Source organism: Choloepus didactylus, chromosome 5, assembly GCF_015220235.1.
Source record: "Choloepus didactylus isolate mChoDid1 chromosome 5, mChoDid1.pri, whole genome shotgun sequence".
Taxonomy (NCBI): Eukaryota; Metazoa; Chordata; class Mammalia; order Pilosa; family Megalonychidae; genus Choloepus; species Choloepus didactylus.
In genome coordinates this window covers 112,798,071-112,819,897 of record NC_051311.1, presented here as the reverse complement: position 1 = coordinate 112,819,897, position 21,827 = coordinate 112,798,071, and the positions used below count along the sequence as shown (strand labels likewise).

General features: G+C 38.0%; 2 protein-coding genes across 7 annotated transcripts in view; one reads left to right on the top strand and one right to left on the bottom strand.

Moving 5' to 3' along the window:
* Positions 1-5,758, top strand: part of PON2 (paraoxonase 2) — a 28,857-nt gene extending 23,099 nt beyond the window's left edge. For 2 of the 4 annotated variants that reach the window (XM_037836721.1, XM_037836719.1), the window contains 3 exons: positions 2,357-2,438; positions 3,225-3,353; positions 3,979-5,758. In XM_037836721.1, the coding sequence (XP_037692649.1) occupies positions 2,357-2,438; positions 3,225-3,353; positions 3,979-4,137 (370 nt within the window). In that variant the 3' untranslated portion in view covers positions 4,138-5,758. The remainder of the gene's footprint in view (positions 1-2,356; positions 2,439-3,224; positions 3,354-3,978) is intronic. The other 2 variants (XM_037836722.1, XM_037836720.1) reach the window with 1 other exon arrangement.
* The window catches only part of ASB4 (ankyrin repeat and SOCS box containing 4), a 163,386-nt gene that overhangs the window by 139,819 nt on the left and 1,740 nt on the right, over positions 1-21,827 (bottom strand). The gene's annotated exons all lie outside the window — the stretch shown is intronic.

Genomic DNA, 21,827 nt, shown 5'->3' with positions numbered 1-21,827 from the left:
TTTATTGTAAAAGTGTAAAAGCACTTAAGAGCATAAGGCAACAACCTGGAGAGAACCACCAATTAAATTTTGGTATATATCATGTTAGAATTTAATTTTATAAATGTAAATTTTTATAAAATGGGATCATATTTACATATACATATACACATATTAAAATATCATATGCATCAAATATATATATTAAAGTATCAGGTAGACCTTTTCTTTTAAATAAATATACCATCATTTTTATTGGTTGCATATTATTCCCCTGTAAGGATGACCCTTAATTAATTTAGCCAGTTCCCTATTGATAGATTAGTAAGTTGTTTACTTTTTCTTCCTTAGTCGTTGTATGGTTCTAATTTACCATTGAAACTTATCTATTTTTTTTTTTAAAGGAAAAACTGTATATGGGAACATTACAACATAATTGTTAAATCTGTAGATTTTGGAGTCATACAGACCTGGGTTTAAATCCCAGCTAGGATGTTGGCTAAATATGCTATTATGGCCACTCTTCTTTGTACATTTGTGCAGGTGTTCCTGTAGAGAAGATCCCTAGAAATAGAACTACTTGCTCAAACAGTGTGAACCCTTTAAGTGTTAACTTTAATTGCTATTGCCAACTTGCCCTCCAAAATTATCTTATAATTTTTGTATGCCCAGTCACAGCCTATAAGAAAGGACATTAAATTCTTTATTAGCTTTCTCTTCTATTACCTTAGTGCACAGACCAACATAAATTTCTACAAAAAATGTAACAGGAGATAAATTTGGCATTCCTTGACAACTAAATTTCCCTATTTTTTTAGATGCACTTTTTTTTTGTTGAGTACAGAAAATGAATGTAGAATTATTTAATTTAAACTGTCTGTAACTGAACCGATCCAATTTCTTCTGTCAAACCTGTTCTCCTCAACTCTCGTATTTCTATTATGAGATTCAAACTCTCCAGTCACCCAAGCTAAAATAAATAATAATAAAAGGGGGAATTCAGCTTTAACTCCTTCTCTTTTACTAGCTACTTCCAACCCATGAGCGAGTCCTGTTGATTCTGCCTTTGCTTCCTTCCCTCACTCTCACCACCCTTTCCCTTCCCAGTGACACCTGCCTGGTTTAGGTTCTCCTCCTCTCTAGCTAGAGTGTTAAACTTTCTTTCAACTTGTTTTCCAGCCACCTCTATTTTTGCACTGTTGCCAGTTGTGTCTTTCCATATTCCACTGGCCTTTAGAGCCTCCAAAAGAGGGGGCTCTGTCTTCCTCATCTTTGTGCCAGGCACAATGCAGATCCTCAGTAACAGTCAGACAGAACTGACCATTTGTTATCTTGCCACTTCCTTATTCTAAAAATTCAGTGGAATTTAATTGCTTATCAAATCAAGGCATGCTAACGAACTGGACTTCACTTCGCAGGCTAGCTCCAACCTCCTTTTTCTACCATTCCCATACTTTCCGTGCCTCCAAGAACTTATTTTACAAGCATGCCTCCCTCATTCTTGCCTCTGTCCTTTTGCTTGTATGTTCTCTTCTGCCTGGAAGGCGCTCTGTCCTCATGGCCTTTGGTTCAAATCCAGTCTCTACTTCCACATGGATTCTGTATAATTGCCCCCTCCTTTGTGAGTCCTTTTGTGTTCTCAGGAGCTAGATATTTCTCCAGTCTCTTGAGTTTAAATATTTCTTATGGTACCACTAATGCTGAACTAGGTGTTTAGTGTGTACAAACCAGCATGATCTTCCCAGCACACTATAAACTTTTGAGCAGAGAGGCTGTGTCTTCTTCATGTTTATATCCTCCACAGGGCTTTACCCATAGTAATTGTTCAGTAGATGCTTCTGGAACAATTGATTCAAAGAGTAAAATTACCTTAAAATAATTCATTAATTCACCCCACCTTCCCAGTATAAAGATTGTTGTGAATAGATGCTTATATTTTATTCTTAAAATTCTTTAACATGTTAATATTTTAATAAAATGTGAAATATGTACAAGCAACATTTATTGCTACATGTAGTTGATCCCTAGAGATAACAAATTATATTGTGAAATACAAAATTTTTATGTAAACAAAACCTTTGTTCTATTGTCCTTTCCGTGGCACATATCATGGACTTTATAAATTCAATAATATCCTATATTATTTTTCTTTACACACCCTTTAAAAAATAATTTAACAATTCATTATTATTGTAGCAACACTGAATTGATTTTGAAAGCTTACTTTTTAAAGAAAAATTAACCTTTATCATGCAGTAGAGGGCCCATTATTGATTAACTTCATGTAGGTTATTAAGTTGTATAATTTCATACTGTATTAATGAAGCTTGATATTGGCATGGTGCTCTAACCAGTGTGTCCTTTCTGCACTGCAAAGGTACATCTATGTTGCTGATACACTGGCTCATGAAATTCATGTTTTTGAAAAACACCCTAATATGAATTTAACTCAATTGAAGGTAAAATATTTATTTTTTATATATAAAGCAGATTTTAATTTATTATATTTTGAGACTACATAGTTATGCTCTATTATAGCACTGCCTCACTTAGAACAGAATATGGATGCCAGTATTGCTATTCCGGGTGTTTTAATATTATCTCCCTCCAACTGGAGAAGTCCCCTGTTCCCAGCAATCACAAGGACTGACTGTGACTACATGCAGCAGGGTAGGGGTGATATTTTCATCTGATTTAGGGCCCATCCCATGAAGCGCTGATGGAGCAAGATGAATTCCAGTAAGAATTTTCACAATTGAAAAGCCTTAATAGATGGATTCTCAAATGAAGATTTATGCATGTTTCTAGTTCTTTCAATAATAAATGAAGGTAGAAATTGAGTTCCAGACCATTATTATTTTCTTCCTGCTCAACAACACATATTTTAGGTTGATTAAGAATTTCCTATCTTGCTTAGATTGAGTTTCTTGAGCTCTGTGATTATTTTGCATCCTTTAAGGGAGAAGGAGTTCATTATTTTAGAGAGATTTTCGATAGATTGCTTATCACCGTAACCTCCTATAGATTGATTATCACCTTAACTTCCTAATTTAAGGGAAGATGAAAAACATCTCCAAACCATGTTCTTAATTTTATTTTAAACAATGTTGGTATTAGCGGGGTGTACTTGGGGAGATGTGTGTGATTTCCCCACATGCATAGAGGCAGGAAATAACCGGTTAGCCCTAAATTATTTAATCAAGTTTCTCATGTCATTTATATATTGACATTTTTTCATTTGGAAGGTACTCAATTTGGATACACTGGTGAATAATTTATCTATTGACCCTTCATCGGGGGACATCTGGGCAGGCTGTCATACTGATGGCCAGAAGCTCTTCGTATATGACCCGAACAATCCTCCCTCATCAGAGGTTTTTATATTTTTAGTTTTTCAACCTTGATTATTCAAGTCTTTTGAACTAGTAGTACGATAAACTGTCATGGGATGGTTTGTTTAGTCCCTTTAAACCACTATTACAGAAAAACTGTTATGTAGTGATTTTGTAATTGCTTTAAGCCAATAATTGGTAGACTTCACATTGTTCAAATTCTTTAAGAAAAGTAAATCTTTTGATATATTAAATTATGGTGGAAGCTAGTCAAAGGTGTTTTTATAATGACAGTGCCCTTCTTGTGTGGTATACTGGCAATTTTAAAAATACCTCTTTTATTGTTAGCTCACCACATGACATGAGTTTTGTTATTGTCAAACAGTGTGAAAGTAGGTACATTAGTGTAAAAGTATTTTTATTAATGCTGAGTTACTATAATAACACTAAATCCTGTATTGGCATGGAATAACTAGATGGTTTAAGAAAGCATTTTCTTTGAAGGTTTGAAAAGTACATTAATTTTAACATTAAGAAGATTGGTAACTGCTCTTTTCACCAGCAGGTTCTCTTAATCATTATCTCATTGTGGAATACAGGGACTATTGGTGAGTAAGTGGCATGGGTTATGGTGGTTATATAGTAATCCTCTGTATCTCCCAAATAGGTTCTCCGCATCCAGAACGTTCTATCTGAGAAGCCCACAGTGACTACAGTTTATGCCAATAACGGATCTGTTCTCCAGGGAAGTTCTGTGGCCTCGGTTTATGATGGGAAGCTGCTCATTGGCACCTTATACCACAGAGCCCTGTACTGTGAACTCTAAATTGTGTTTTTGATGTACAAGTGGGACAAATTCAGTTAACAATTAATTTTCTATAAATTGCTAATTCTGAAGGAATTTAACCAGCTCAGTTGACCAAGAAATGTATGGCATCTCTAGTTAATTTTTTTTTTTCAATAAGGAAAGACACCTTTAGTTCTCATAGCACTTTTAACATAAAAGGAAAATGTACAACTTTTCAAAGATGCCAAGTAAATGAGAGAGAAGAAAGCTGCTTTCAGGTAAAGTAAATACACATGCATAAAATAAGTGCCATCTTTGCTTTCCGATGCCAGAGCAAGAACTCCAATGAAATGGGGTGGGTTGTATGTCTTTAAAATGTGAGTGACCTCAGCTCCAACAGTGTGCACACTGTTGCTGTTCAGAACTACTGATAGATAACATGTTAGGATGTTTTTTACTGCTATTTTGTTTACTACTAAAGAGTTGGAGTGATATTAAAGACTAACTAAAATACAAGTTTATTTCTGTATTTAATTCATAAGGCTTGTCCTCAGGGGATATGGGAGGGCCGCTGGTTCCATGAAGGGTTGCCTTGGAATAGATAGGCATGGCAATGCTGATTCCTGTCATTGAAAGCTGACACTTTTTATTTTAAAAATTAAACAAAACAAAAAATTTAACTAAATACTGTAACTAATTCCTAGTTAGTACTGAGTGCTCCATCGGCTCTCTTCCTTAGTGAGAGCCCACCCTGGATACAAGGAGAAGAAAAGAGGTTGGAACAGGAAGGTCATCCCACCTCCTCCTTGGATTTATATGCGAATCAAAGCCAGAATAGATGAAGTCACCTGTCCAGGGCCACCTGGACCATAACTAATTCCTGGTTAGTACTGAGTGTTCCATCAGCTCTCTTCTTTAGTGAGAACCCACCCTGGATACAAACAGGAGATAAGAAGTTGGGGAAGGAAGGTCACCCCACCTCCTCCTTGGACTTATATGAGAACCAAAGGCAGGAGAGATAAAGTCATTTGTCCAGGGCCACCTGGTTAACCAGGGGCAATGCTGGGATGAGGGCCACGGGTTCTTGCCTCACAGGTAAGAGTTTTTTGCACTCAGCGTACCGCCTGTAAAACCATCATAAGCCCTGGAGAGACACTTTTCTGTTTCATGTAATTTATCAAAGCACTTTTACTTGACCTCTCATACTTTTTTCCCTTCTTCTTCATTTTCATCAAAATATTTGTCACTTACATTGTGCCAGACAATGTGCTAAAAATGTTAAATTCATTATCTCATTTAATCCTATCACAACCCTGAGGGAGTAGGTATTGATATATCACCATTAACATTTCACAGATCTCAATCTATGTCTAATGTCACAGCCTATACCCTTAACCACTATACAAAGCTACTACTTAGTACTGAGTATCTCTGTTTTATCAAATCATAAGTTTACTGTGCATTTATCTGTGCCTCTTTTACTCTGATGATTTACTGAATTTAAAACAATTTGGTCTTTACTAGGTCAAGTCATTCAGAAGAACTGAAACTGCAATTGGGATATGCCACCACTAGGTGCCATATTTGTGTGTGTATATGTGTGTGTTTTCATTATTCTTTTTCATCTGAGAGCCTGCTTAATAAAAATAAATACACTTTTGCTTTTGTTTTTTTTTAAACAAAACCTCAGCTCTTTTACAATAGCTAAATGAGAACATGAGTGGCCAATGCAGGGAACAAGGGAAATAAAATATGTTTTATAGTACAGTGACTTTTTTTCTCATTCTGTGTGAGGATTAATCACTAATGACAGCTAATCTAAGGCTGATCCTTTTTCTGGAGATTGATTTGCTCAATTTGAATTGATCTAGAAGTCTGAACCTGCCTGGGCTGGTGAATGTCTACTCTTCAAAGCAGGATTCAGCAGCACCCACTGCCACACCACCCACTTCCACCTTTCCTTGGCTGCTTGTAGTTTGCATTTCTCCCTCAGCTTTCCACTGAAGGATTTCTAGGTATGAGGGAAAGAGAGTTGGGAGAATCCCTGTGGCTATCTTAGCTTTCTCTTCCTGGTTTTCAAAGTTTTTATTCCATAAGGCAAAAGGCAGAGAAGGAAATTTTTAAAAAGCACCTAGTCTAATTTTTTTCTTTTTAATTGCAAATGGAAGAAATAGCTTTTCCGTTTACCATTTAAATGTTAATGTATTGAAGCATTAAGATACAACAGTGAACCAGGCCAGTGCGTATATTCTAGTGGGAGATACAACAAATGAGCCAAAAAAAAAAAAAAGCTTACTGGAGTGATTAGAAGGAACTGAACAGAGAAATGTGATTAGAGAACAATTTGAAGAATCCTGTTTTTCCCCACAAGTTTTTATTTTGAAAAATGTTAAGCCTTCAGAAAAGTTGAAAGAATGACTACCTGTATACTTGTGATCTATGTTCACCAATCACCAGTTACCATTTTGCCACATTTGCTTTATCTTTCTAAGTATGTATAGATGCTTTTATTTTTCTGAATCATTTGAAAACAAGTTGGAGCGCTCATGAAACTTCACTTCTGCATCTCCTAAGAATAGGAGATTATATACAACCACAATGATATCGTGATAAATAAGAAAATTATTCAAATTCAAATTTCCTCAGTTTTCAGATGTCTTTCACGACTGCTTTCCCCACCACTCCCCCCTACATCCAGGATCCAGTCAGGGTTCACAATTTGAATTTGCTTGTTTTGTCTCTTTATTCTCCTTTAATCTCCTTTAATCTAAAACATTTGCCCTGGTTTTTGTTTTGTTTTGTTTGTTTGTTTTTTGTTTTTTTCATAGTACTGCTCTCTTTGAATGCAGGCAGGATGTCTTGTGGAATGTCTTACATTCTGGATTTATTTGATTGTTGATTGTTTTTTCCTGCGGTCCTTTACTTAATCCAGTATCACTCATATATCCTGTAAATTGGAAGTTGCTAGAGGCGTGATTGGATTCAGGGTAAATAATTTTGGCAAGAATGTGTAATAACTGATGTGTACTTCATATTACATTGCACCAGAATGTAAAGTAAGTTTGTTCCTCTATTAGTGGTGCTAAATCTGAGCAATTGATTAAGGTGTTGACTGCCAGATCTATAGGGTAAAGGTAATTTTTTTTGCCTCTGTGAATATCCTGTTCCCTAGAAACCTTCCTTTCACCTGGTGGATTTAATATCCATTAATTATAGTTGCCTGGGTCAGTTATTGTATTGGGGTTACAAAATGGTGATTTTTCTTCCATTATTTCTTGTACATATATTGGCAGGCTATGCTCTGTTAGAACAATAACAAAAAATTTTCTCTGAATTTGCTCTTTCCCTTGAACTCAGTGGCTTGTTCACCCTTCCTCCCTGCCTCCTTTCCTCTCTCTCCCTCTCTCTTCCCTTAAGTATCAACTATTGGTAGTGGATTTTTATAACCCATTGTGTTATAATCAGTTATCATAATGGTAATTTGGGACATTCAACTACCTTCACATTTGGCCAGGATAAGCCCTTCAAGCTGACTCCTGTGTTTTTGTGTTATGGGCCATTGTTCTAACATCCTCCTTTTGATCTCTGACACAGCAGCATATCTCAGTCTTTGCTCAAGTCTGGGAGTCAGCCATTTCTCATCAAAAGATGAGCTGAATTCACCTCTCCTTTAGGATGGGCTGGACTTAGTGCTTGACATCTAATGAAGAGAATAAGGCAGAAATGTCAGTGTGTGACTTCTGAGACTAGTCATAAAAGGCATTGTGGCTTCCTCCTTGCTCTCTCAGATCACTCACTCTGGAGGAAGCCAGCTGGCATGCCATGGCAAGGAGCTCAGTCCACATGTGTCCACATGGCAAGGAACTGACACCTACCACTAACAGCCATGGGACTGAATCATATTGGAAGCACCTTCAGATGACTGCATCCCCAACTAATGTAGTCACTGCCACTTCATGAAAGACCCTGAGCCAGAACCACCTCACTAAGCTGCTTCCAAGTTTATACCTACAATTCTGAGATAATATGTGTTTTAAGCTGCTATGGGATAATTTGTTATGCAGTAATAGATACTAATACACCCATCATAATTAAACTTCTTGAGATACATATTGTCTCCACTTACATCCCATTCACTTCTCACCCCACTATAGTCTGGCTTCTCTTTACAGCATAGAAATGGCTCTTGTCACTGTCACCAAAGATTTCCAAGTTGCCAAATCCAATGATATCCCTTCTTTACTCTCTTCTCACTTCTTAGCAGCATTTGACATGCTCTATTGTCCTTTCCTTCTTGAAACACTCCTCTCTTGGCTTTCCTAATGCCATTCTCCTCTTCTGCCTTCTTTTCTGGGTCCTCTACCTCATCCAACATAGAAACGTAATGGTTCCTTAGAGCTCAGACTTGGACCCTCTTTCCCCTCTCATCTTTCTTATGCATTCCAGCAGGCCTACATACCATCTCAGCCGATCACTCCAAAATGAAAAGTCAGACCTCACAGTCATCCTTGATTTCTTCTGTCCTTAACCATCAGCAACTTACTTGACTCCATCTCCAAGTTATGTCTCAGATTTATTCTCATACTCTTTCCATTGCTGATTGCCTGGTTGAGCCCATTTATTACCTGAAACAGTTTTTCCAGTGGGCGCCTCTCTATTTTCCCTCTCCAATCCATTTTCTACTCAGTAGCAAAAGTGCTCAGATCACACCATCTCACAGCTAAAACTCTTCTGTGCCATCCAGTCTTCTCACCAAGGCCTGCAATGCTCTGTGTGATCTCTGCTTCCCTTTCCAATATCATCTTGCACCACTCTCTTCCCTGAAATTGTGCTTTCAGCCATACTGATGTTACAATTTCTGTCTCACACTAAACTCTTCCATTTGCCTGGCTTTCTCTTCTTCCAACTCTTTACAAACCTAGCTTCTTTAGGCCTCAGCTTTAGTGTCACCTCTTGAGAGAGGCCTTCTCTGGCCATCTGACTTTAGGAATATCTCCCCTATAATTTTTTATGTCTGACTTGTTTTCATATTATCAATTATTACCATTGAAAATTATTTTTATTGGTTTACTTTTACTTTGTCTTCTTTCTCCCCCTCCATCCTTCTCTTTCTTCCTTCTTTTTTCTTTCTTCCTTCTTTTTTCTTTCCTTTCCTCCCTCCCTTCCTTCCTTCCTAAAAATAAATTTCCTTACTAGAATTAATGAATGGTACAAAGTCAAGAAGTGTTTCTTTCCTTACCCCTCATTCTCCATGACCCCACACCCACACTATTTCAGAGAACAATTTAATTTCAACGAACATGTAACACATCTGTGAATCATCACCAAATACTGATACATGGGTCCCTTATTCTTTGAGACAAATGTCCACTATGTTAAAATGTTCACTGAATGAAGACATGTGAAGCAATATCAGTCACAGAACCTCCATACACTGTATATGTGTGTCTTTGTATTATGCATTCTCTTCTGAAATATGAGTCATTGTTTTTATAGACCTTTCTTTTTCATTCACATGTTTCAAAAATCAAAATGATAAAAAAATATGATATAAAAAGAAAAGAAATTTTGTTCCCATCCCACTTCTTTACAGGAAACCAATTCAATTAGTTTCTTGTGTATTCTTCCAATATTTTTATACAAATACAAGCAAATATAAACACATATTCTTATTTTTTCCCTTCACAAAAGCTAGTAGACTACACACAGTTCTGTATCTTCCTTTGTTCATTTAAAAACATATTTTTGAGACATTTCCATATCATTATGAAAAGACCTGACTTCATTCTTTTTTACAGCCACTAGCATGCCCTACCTTATTAACCAGTCCAATCATTTGCTATTACAAATAGCAATAAGTAGTCTTGTGCATACCTTATTTTATACATATGCAGGTATATGTGTGGGATACATTGCCAGAAATAGGCTTGCTGGGTCAAAGGTAAATGTATTTGTAAGTTTGAAAGATATTTCCTCTTTGCCCTAGGAATTGTAACATTTTCTACTCATACATTTTGCAATGTGTACGAATTTCCCAATGTCTCACTAACAGCATTTGTCATCAAACTTTAAGATTTGCAAATTGTATGAAAAATGTGACATCTTGGTGTCTTTTAATTCTCATTCTCTTATAACAAGTGAGTAAGCACACTTTCAGATATTTAAGGAAATTTGTATTTGTTTTTCTGGGAACAGGTTATTCTTGTGTTTGGTCTTTTTCTTCTGGGATGTTGACTTCTTCTCTTAGTGATTTTCAAGAGTCCTTTATGTGTAAAAGAGGGAATTATTTCCCCAGTTTACTGTAAATCATCAGTTATGCAATTCTTGAGAAGGTTTGAAAGCACAAGCAAATAATGTTCCACTTTACAGCAGAAAACAGTACAGAAGTTTTTGAACTTTTAAAATCATGAAACCCAGCTGTCTCATCACTGCAGTATTGAATTGCTGAGATGCATTCCTCAGACCTTCTTAAGAAAGAGAGAAAGTAACAATAAGCAAATAAATCTGCATGGACTCAAGTTAGAGCCTGAAAGTACTGACCATGAGATATATGACTTCTGTCTCTCCACTTTGAGGAAAATTCTAAGATTCCTACTATAATATCAAATGAAAATCACAGCTTTATGTGAACTCCCTGTTTGTTTATCCATATTATTCCTCTTCTGTGGCCCCCATATCTATGAATACAACCCTCTCTACTAGGTTCTCCAAACCTAAACAGCTTCCTTAAATTCTCCACCCACAACCAACAAATTGTCAATATCAACAACACCTCCTAGATATCTCTCAAATACTTACAATTCTAAAGGCATTAGGAAACACTTCATGCCCAGTGCACCTCTCTAATCCAACCACCCTCATGCATCTCACGAAGGCAACTATAGTAAGCGTCTCCAGCTCTTCTCCCTGCCTCAAGGATAGCCATGCCCCTACCCCATCTTAATCTATTCTCATCATTGCCAACTGATGGTTCTAAAACATCCATTAGGTCATGCCACTTCCAGTGGTTTCCCAGTTCCCCATAGGATTTAGTTACATTTCTTCACTTGGTCTACAGGGCCCTGCCTGCCTCTCTAGATTCAATTCTCACTATCTCCCTCCTAGTCCCCTAGACTTTGGGCAGTGATTCTCAAAATGTGACCTCTGGACCAGCAGCATCAGCATCACTGGAAACTTCTTAGAGAAGCTGTGCCAGTTTGGATGTATTATGTCCCCCAAAATGCCTCATTCTTTGATGCAATCTTGTGGGGGCAGACATATTAGTGTTGATTAGGTTGGAATCCTTTGATTGAATGTTTCCATCGAGATGTGATTCAACCAGTTGTGGGCAAGACCTCAGATTGGATAATTTCCATGGAAGTGTTACCCGATCCATTCAGGGTGGGTCTTTATTAAATCACTGGAGTCCTATGAAGAGTTCACAGACAGAAGGCGCTCAGGGCAACTGAGAGTGATATTTTGGAGAGGAGCCGTACCAAAGAGAGGACAAAATGCCCCAAGAGCAACATTTTGGAGAATGCCATTTTGAAACACAACCTGGGAGCAAGCAGACGCCAGCCACATAACTTCCAAGCTAACATAAGTTTTCCGGACGCCATTAGCCATCCTTCAGTGAAGGTATCCTATTGTTGATGCCTTGCCTTGGACACTTTATGGCCTTAAGACTGTAACTTTTAATCAAATTGTGCCGGTTTGAGTGTATTGTGTCCCCCAAATGCCATTATCTTTGTAGTCTTGTGTGGGGCAGAAGTTTTGGTGTTGGTTAGATTTGCTTGGAGTGTGCCCCACCCAGCTGTGGGAGATAATTTTGAGGAGATGTTCCCATGGAGGCATGGCCCCACCCATTTGGGGTGGGCCTTGATTGGTGGAGCTATATAAATGAGCTGACTCAAAGAGAGAAAAGAGAGTGCAGCTGGGAGTGATGTTTTGAAGAGAAGCAAGCTTGCTAGAAAGGAAAGTCCTGGGAGAAAGCCGTTTTGAGGCCGGAGCTTTGGAGCAGATGCCAGCTGCCTTCCTAGCTAGCAGAGGTTTTCCGGACTCCATTGGCCATCCTCCGGTGAAAGTACCCGATTGCTGAGGTGTTACCTTGGATGTTTTGTGGCCTTAAGACTGTAACTGTGTAGTGAAATAAACCCCCGTTTTATAAAAGCCTATCCATCTCTGGTGTTTTGCATTCTCCAGCATTAGCAAACTAGGACACAAATAAACCTCTTTATAAAAACCAATCCATTTCTGGTATTTTGCATAATGGCAACATTAGCAAACCAGAACAGAAGCAAATTCTCAGGTCCCATGCCAATCTAACAAATCAGATACTCTGGGAAATCTTTGTTTTAACAGAAATCTTTGCTTTAACAAGCCCTCTAGGTGACTCTGATGACTGCTAATATTTAGAACCACTGTTCTATCCACACTAAACTGACCAAATACACCGAGCACACCACTAACTGCACCTGAGTGGCCAGACCTTTCCCATGATGGGCTGCAGGAAGTATCTTAATATTATGGCTTCATTTTTTTATTTAAGTGCATCCACAGAGTGAAATTGAGAATTTTATTTAAATTCAAGTATACCATATTCCTAAAGCAATATAAGTCAGTGGTCCTCTAACCACCCCCACCCCCAAGTCACATATGACACATTTTCATGCTATGCAGTTGTCCATAGCCAGATTTCAAATGCTGGTCACTGTGACTTATTTCTTAATGTTTTAAAAGCCACATCCTCTCTTTTTATTATTTAAACAGCTTTATTAAGACATAGGCAACATCTCTTTAATTAGCTGCTTTCTCCCTCTATCACTACCTCTTTTTCTGGACTAAGTTTATTGACATGAAAGATCATTTTAGTTAAAAATTATATTATTATAAACAGAGGCGGGGCAAGATAGTGGAGTGGTGAGGTGTGGAATCTAGTTACTTCTCTAGGGAAGCTGGTAAATAGCCAGGAACTGTATGGAACAGGCGCTTCAGGGATTTCTGTGATGATTCATGCATCATACACCAATGTGGAATGGGTGGAATGGCTGAGATAGCAGCGAAAAAGTGTAAGTTTTCCCGGCCAGCGGCCTGGTGCCCCTCCCCACCAGGCACAGCAGACTGCTTTGAAGCTGGTTCCCCAAGGGAAAAAGAATCTATGCTGGGAGCAAGAAGCGGGGCTCAACCCAGCACCAATTTCAGAATTAATTAACAAATTCAGATGGCTAAATAAAAGCTCCAAGCACAGGTAAACCAGCCTTGGGCACCAAAGGAGCCTGGAGGAATCCATCTGGCAGAGAGGAGGCAGGGCTGACATTATCATCAACAACAACAACAACAACAACAACAACAAAAACGGAGACTTTTGGAGTCGGAGGTGTTTAGAATACTGGAAATGGGCTGGGATCCAAGAAAAAGGGACACATAGAGACTGTTACCAAATCGGGCTCTGGCTTCCAAATCCAGGGAGCTGGGATCCTGCTCTGAAAAGGATTTTTTTTTTTCTTTCTTGCTCACTGCCTCTTTACTTTTTTACTTTTCAACAGCCCATCAGCACTCCTGCTTCAGCACTGCCTCGGGCAAGGGCAGAACTAAGAATTAAAGTTGTCTGAGAGTAACTATTCAGGTGAAAGAGATAGAGCTTATCTTTAAATAGCTCATACTGGGACTACAAAAACTTGGGGGCTGGGGAAAGTCCTTAAAAAGGATTTTCTTTCTCTCTTTCTTTCTTCCTTTGTCTTTCTTTTTTCTTTTTTTTTTTTTTTTTTTGAAATAACTATTCTAAGTAGCTCATTACAGAAAGCCTCAGATATTTGCAATCGGCCCCTGGATCCAGGCAAAAGCAGAGCCAAGATAGGTCTGACAGACAAGGAAGACAAGGGGAGCGGGGCCCAGCTCAAATGGTGGCCCTTTCTCAGGGAGCTCAGACCTCAGGGGCTGGAAAAAAGAAACAGCTTGAGTCAGTCATGCCCCTGGCAGGGACAGGGCCTGTGGAGAATTAAAGGCACCTGTGGCACCTCTTTACACTGATGAGGAGCTGCGGGCTGACAAGTGCCACCTGCTGGACAGGATAGGAAAATCACAGAGTCTAGAAGCTTCACAGGAGGGTGTGACAACCTTCAGGGTCTCATTCTCAGGGAAACTTCATACCCTCTTCCTGAGACCTGGGCCTCTCTGGACTGGGAAAATCTGATTGGGGCTGATCTTATCTGGGGAGACCCTCTCACACAAAGGTTACAGAGGAAGGGCATGAACCAGAAAAATGAGAGGTGAAAAATTCTGACTGACTAAACAGAAGCTAGGTTGCATGTCTAGAATAAGTTGAACTGCACGCCAAAGAACAGATTGAGAACAAAGCCAACCAACAAGAAAACTGTAGGCAAAAGAGGGAAAACAAACTCCCAAATAAACTAATCAGGAAAATCAGATGCCTACACAGCTAAAAATAATGAGCCATACTAGGAAACAGGAAAATAAGGACACGCCTAAGGAACAAACTAACACTTCAACTGAGATACAGGAATTGAAACAACTAATTAAAGACATTCAAGCAAACATGCTAAATCAATTCAAAAATCAAATCAATGAGCTGAGGGAAGATACAACAAAGAGATGAAGGATATAAAGAATAAATTGGGTGAACATAAGGAGGAACTCAAAAGTTTGAAAAAACAAATGGCAGAACTTATGGGACTGAAAGGCAAAATAGAGGAGATGAAAAACACAATGGAGACTTACAACACCAGATTTGAAGAAGCAGATGAAAGGATAAGTGAACTAGAAGACAGGACATTGGAAATCCTACACACAAAGGAACAGACAGGGAAAAGAATGGAAAAATATGGGCAGTCTTAGGGAACTGAAAGACAACATGAAATGCATGAATATATATGTTATGGGTGTCCCAGAAGAAGAGAAGGGAAAGGGGGCAGAAAAAATAACAGAAGAAATAATCACTGAAAATTTCCCATTTCTTATGAAAGACATAAAATTACAGATTCAAAAAGTGCAGAAACCCAAACAGAATAGGTCCCAGTAGACCTACTGATCAGATTTTCCAACATCAAAATGAAAAGAGAATTCTGAAAGCAGCAAGAGAAAAGTGACCCATCATGTACTAAGGAACTCGATAAGACTATGTACAGATTTCTCTGCAGAAACCATAGAGGTGAGAAGGCAGTGATGTGATATATTTAAGATACTGAAAGAGAAAAACTGCCAACCAAGGATTCTATATCTGGCAAAACTGTCTTTCAAAACTGAGTGGCAAAACTGTCTTTCAAAACTGAGGGAGAGATTAAAATATTTTCAGACAAACAGACAATGAGAGAGTTTGTGAATAAGAGACCTGCATTTCAAGAAATACTAAATGGGTGCTACAAGTTGATAGTAAAAAACAGGAGAGAGAGGTTTTAGAGGAGACTGTAGAAATGGAGATTATCAGGAAGGGTAAAAAGAGAGAGAAAAAATAAGTTACAATATATAAAAACCAAAACACAAAATGGTGGAAGGAAGTAGTGCCCTTACAGTAATAACACTAAATATTAATGGACTAAACTCCCCAATAAAAAGACACAGACTGGCAGAATGGATTAAAAAACAAGACCCATCTATATGCTGTCTACAAGAAATTCACTTTAAAGACAAGGACAAAAATAGGCTGAAAGTGAAAGGTTGGTAAAAGATATATCACACAAACAACAACCAGAAAAAACTGGAGTAGCTGTAGTAATATCAGACAAATTAGACTTCAAATGTAAAACAATTAACAGAGACCAAGAAGGATACTGTATATTAATAAAAGGGGCATTTCATCAAGAAAACATAACAATCATAAATATTCATGCACCAAGCAGAGTGCCCCAAAATAAATGAGGCAAACACTGACAACACTGAAAGGAGAAGTATATACCTCTACAATAATAGATGGAAACGTCAATGCACCACTTTCATCAATGGACAGAACGCAGACAGAAGATCAATAAGGAAACAGAGATGTTGAATGGTAAGATAGATGAACTAGACTTGACAGACATTTATAGAACACTACACCCCACAACAGCAGGATACACATTCTTCTCAAGTGCTCATGGATCATTCTCTAGAATACAACATATGTTGGGTCACAAAGCAAGTATCAACAAATTTAAAACAATTGATATTATACAAAACACCTTCTCAGATCATAATGGAATGAAGTTGAAAATCAGTAACAGGAAAAAGGTTGGAAAATTCACAAATATATTGAGGCTAAATAACACAGTCTTGGAGAACCAGTGGGTAAAGGAAGAAATTACAAGAGAAATTAGTAAATACCTCGAGGCAAATGACAATGAAAACACAACATATCAAAACTTATGGGATACAGCAAAGGTGATGCTGAGAGAGAAATTTATTGCCCTAAATGCTTATATTAAAAGAAAAGAAAGAGAAAAATTTGAGCAATTAACTGGTCACCTGGAGGAACTAGAGAAAGAACACCAAACTAACGCCAAAGCAAACAGAAGGAAAGAAATAACAATTATAGCAGAATAAATGAATTGAGAACAGGAAAACAATAGAGAATCAAAAAAACTGGAAGGTAGTTCTTTGAGAAAATCATAAAATCAATGGATCCTTAGCTAGGCTAACCAAACAAACAAACAAACAAACAAAAATGGGTGGGGGGAGCATCTGCAAATAAACACAATCAGAAATGGGAAAGGGGACATAACTACTGACCCCACAGAAATAAAGGAGATAACAAGAGGATATGAACATATTTGTTAATAAACTAGACAACTTAGACAAAATGGGCAACTTCCTAGAGAAGCAAAAACAACCAACATTGACTTGAGAAGAAACACAGGACCTTAACAAACCAATTACAAGTAAAAAGATTGAGTCAGTCATCAAAAAGCTCCCAAAAAAGAAAAGCCCAGGACCAAATGGCTTCACATGTGAATTCTACCAAGCATTCAAAAAGAATTAATACCAATCCTGCTCAAACTCTTCAAAGAAAGTGATGAGGAGGGAAAGCTACCTAACTAATTCTATGAAGCCAACATTACCCTAAAAACAAAGTCAGACAAAATACTATGAAAAAAGAAAATAATAGACCAATCTCTTTAACGAATATAAATGAAAAAATCACAAAAATTCTCAAAAAAAATACAAATTGAATCCAGCAGCACATTAAAAGAATTATACACCATGACCAGCTGGTATTTATTCCAGTTATGCAAGACTGGTTCAACACAAGAAAATCAATTAATGTAATACACCACATCAATAAATCAAAGCAGAAGAACCACATGATCATCTTGATCGATGCAGAAAAGACATTTGAAAAATTTAGCAGAAAAGGCATTTGACAAAATTCAACATCCTTTCTTGATTAAAGCACTTCAAAGGATAGGAATAGAAGGGAACTTTCTCAATATGATAAAGGCAATATATGAAAAAGCCACAGCTAACATCGTACTCAATGGGGAAAGACTGAAAGCTTTCCCTCTGAGATTAGGAACAAGACAAGGATGCCCAATGTCACCACTGTTATTCAACATTGTGCTGGAAGTTCTAGCTAGAGCAATTAGGCAAGAAAAAGAAACAAAAGGCATCCAAATTGGAGAGGAAGAAGTAAAACTTCCACTGTTTGCAGATGACAGGATCCTATATGTAGAGAATCCAGAAAACTCTATAGCAAAGCTGCTAGAGCTAATCAATGAATATAGCAAAGTGGCAGGCTACAAGATCAACAGGCAAAAATCAGTAGTGTTCCTATAGACAAGTAATGAGCAACAGGAGGAGGAAATCAAGAAAAAAATTCTATTTACAGTAGTGTGCCAGTTTGAATGTATTATGTCTCCCAAAATGTCATTATCTTTGATGCAATTTTGTGGGACAGATGATTAATCTTTTTGATTAGGGTGTGACCTTTTGATTGAGTGTTTCCATGGAGATGTGACCCACCTAACTGTAGGTGATAACTCTGATTAGATAATTTCCATGGAGGCATGGCCTCGCCCATTCAGCGTAGGCCTTGATTAGTTCACTGGAGCACTATATAGGCTCAGACAGAAGGAGTGAGCTTGCCACAGCCAAGATGAATGCTTTGAAGAATGCACAGAAGCTGAGAGAGTAACTGCAGATGAGAGACAGCTGGAAGACGGCTGTTGAAAGCAGACTCTTGCTCTGGAGAAGCTAAGAGAGGACAAACACCCCAAGAGCAATTAGGAGTGACATTTTGAAGAGGCGCTGTGCCCTAGAGAGGAACGTCCTGGGAAAAAGCCATTTTGAAACCAGAACCTAGAGCAGACACCAGCCACGTCTTCCCAGCTAACAGAGGTTTTCCGGATGCCATTGGCCATCCTCCAGTGAAGGTACCTGATTGTTGATGCATTACCTTGGACACTTTATGGCCTTAAGACTGTAACTGTATAACCAAATAAACCCCCTTTTATAAAAGCCAATCCATTTCTGGGGTTTTGCATTAAGGCAGCATTAACAAATCAGAACAAATAGCAACCAAAAGAGTAAAATATTTAGAAATAAACTTAACCAAGGCCACAAAAGACCTATACAGAGAAATCTACAAGAAACTGCTAAAAGAAGTCAAACAGGACCTAAAAAGAAATCAAACAGGACCATGTTCATGGATTGGAAAACTAAATATAGTTAAGATGCTGATTCTACCTAAACTGATTTATAGATTCAATGTAATACCAACTAAAATCCCAACAACTTACTTTGCAGAAATAGAAAAATCAATAACCAAATTTATTGGGAAGGGCAGGATGCCCTGAATAGCCAAAAATATCTTGAGAAAGAGGAATGAAGTGGGAGGTCTCAAACTACCTGACTTTGATGCATACTACAAAGCTACAGTGGTCAAAACAGCATGGTACTGGCATAAAGATAGATATACCAACCAATGAAATCGAATTGAGTGTTCAGAAATAGACCCTCTCATCTACAGATAATTGATCTTTGATAAGGCAGTCAAGCCAAAGCAACTGGGACAGAGCAGCCTCTTTAATAAATGGTGTTTGGAGAACTGAATATCTATATCCAAAAGAATTAAAGAGAACTCCTCTCTCACACCTTATACAAAAATTAACTTGAAATGGATCAAAGACCTAAACGTTAGCACTAAGACCATAAGACTTTTAAAAGAAAATGCAGGGAAATATCTTAAAGATCTTGTGATAGGAGGTGGTTTACTAGACCTTACACCCAAAGTGTGAGCAATGAAAGAAAATAAAGATAAATGGGATCTCCTCAAAATTTAAACACTTTTGCACATCAAAGGAATTTGTCAGAAGAGTAAAAAGGCAGCCTATGCAATGGGAGACAATATTTGGAAACTACATATCAGATAAGGGTTTAATATCCAGAATATATAATGAGATCTTAAACTGAACCAAAGAAAGGCAACCCAATTAAAAAATGAGCAAAACACATGGATAGACACTTTTCTGAAGAGGAAATACAAATGGCTCAAAAACATATGAAAAGATGGTCAACTTCACTGGCTATTAGGGAAATGCAAATTAAAATCACAGTGAGATATCATCTCATACTAGAATGGCCATTATCAATAAAACAGAAAGTTACAAGTGCTGTAGAGGATGTGGAGAAAGCAGCACACTTGTTCACTGCTGGTGGGAATGCAGAATAGCGTAGCCACTCTGGAAAGCAGTGTGGCGTTTCCTCAGGAAGCTAAGAAAACAATTGCCGTAGGATCCAGCAACTCCATTACTAGGTGTTCTGGTTTGCTAATTCTGCCAGAATGCAAAACACCAGAAATGGATTGGCTTTTATAAAGAGGTTTTATTTGGTTACAAAGTTACAGTCTTATGACCATGCATCATTTCTGCTCAAGGCTTCATCAGAAGTATCTGTAGAGTCCATATTTCTACCAACAGTCTCTTCAAAGCAGTCTAGGCCTTTGCTGTCAAGCTCCCCATAATTCTTCTGGAATATTCCCCTTATCCATTTAAAAAGCTGTTCCAACATGTTTGGTATTTGCAAACTCAGCAGCACCCCACTTCTGGTACAAAAAGCTGTTCTGATTTGCTAATGCTGCCAGATGCAAAACACCAGAAATGGATTGGCTTTTATAAAGGGCTTTATTTGGTTACAAAATTACAGTCTTATGACCATGCAAATGTCCAAACAAAGGCATCAACAGTAGGATACCTTCACTGAAGAACAATGATGGTGTCTCAAAAATACATTATCTAGAAAACTATGGAAGCAAGAAGCTGAACTTAATGAAACCCAGAAGAGAAAGGAGAGACCAGCAGATGCCACCATGTGTCTTGCCAGGGATTGCCAGCTTCCAGTCTTCAGGAAGAAAGTACTGCCTTGATGATGCCTTGATTCGAACATTTTCTTGGCCTCAAAACTCACCGTTAACATGATAATTATTCTGGCTGGAACTACTGCACTAATCATTGGCTTTGGTATTTCAGATTCTGAGATCAAAAGGTGGAGTCACTTACAGCTGCTGAACTCAAAGGCTTCTCTGTGTGCCTCCTCTCTCTGTGCCATCAGCTGGATACTCCTTCCTCTCTCTCCTTATTTGATGCTATAATAATGCGCCTTGGCCACACAGAAACACACAAAGTCATTGGTATGACAGAATGCCAGGAATTTGCAGAATGATTTCACCACAAGATATGACCCAGTTTTGTATTTCTGGGGATAAAAGAATTCAGGTCTGGAACTCTAGAATGAACAAACAAGATCAAGAAGCAAAAAGACTCTATAGAAGACTCCAATATGAACAAAATAAATGTATCTCCAAAGAAATATATTAAAATTTGGGGAAATAATTCATTAGAACTAGAGAAATGCATTAAGACTGCTATGTAAAATGCATGTTGAAGACAAGTGTAATCTCATATCTCAGGGACCTCCCCTTACCTATAAACTCCTGGGGAGTGAGAGAATAGAATATTGCATCTCCCTTTTCTTAGAATCCATAGTTATATGTGCTATAATTTTATTCTTAGGAAGTTCCTAGAAAGGTTTTCATTGCAATATAAACATGTCTTATATTCCACAAATTAAACTGCAGTGAATCCCATAAGAAGCTGCTAATCACCTACCTCTTCACAATTCAGAGGTGGCTGCATTTTTGGGTCAAATGATTCATTTTTTATGATGATATTTCCAAAAGTGCCTTTGTTTCTCCTCCCAACTAAGAAATGCCAAAGAAGTGTGAAAAACAATCATAATTTTAATGTTAAAAAGTAGTTGGGTCAACTAATTTTGTAAATAATCCAAGCACCTTCTTTTTAAAACAAATGATATTTTATTTCTTAGATGACCTTCACTCTTGAATGGTCCAGGGAAGGACCTCTTACCTTTACTATATGGGACAGTGTGCCATCACAAGATTTCAGAGGCTTCTACTTTCTACCCTGCATGGACAGCTATGACCTCAGCTTTCAACAGCCTCTAGAGCAGTGGGACTCCACTGGGGGTGATTTCTCCCAGAAGACATTTGGTAATGTCTGGAGACAATTTTGGTTGTCACAGCTCGGGGTGGGGTGTGCCACTGGCATCTACCGGATAGAGCCAATGGGTGCTGCTCAACATTCTGTAACACACAGGACATCCCCCAACAACAAGGAAGCATCCAGCCCAAAATGTCAATAGTGCTGAGATTAAGAAATCCTGATTTAGAGCAGAAAAGGATCTAGAAAAGAGGGGAGCAAACAAATTTGTTAGCTTCCTAAAAATGGGCATTAGCCTCTGTCTCT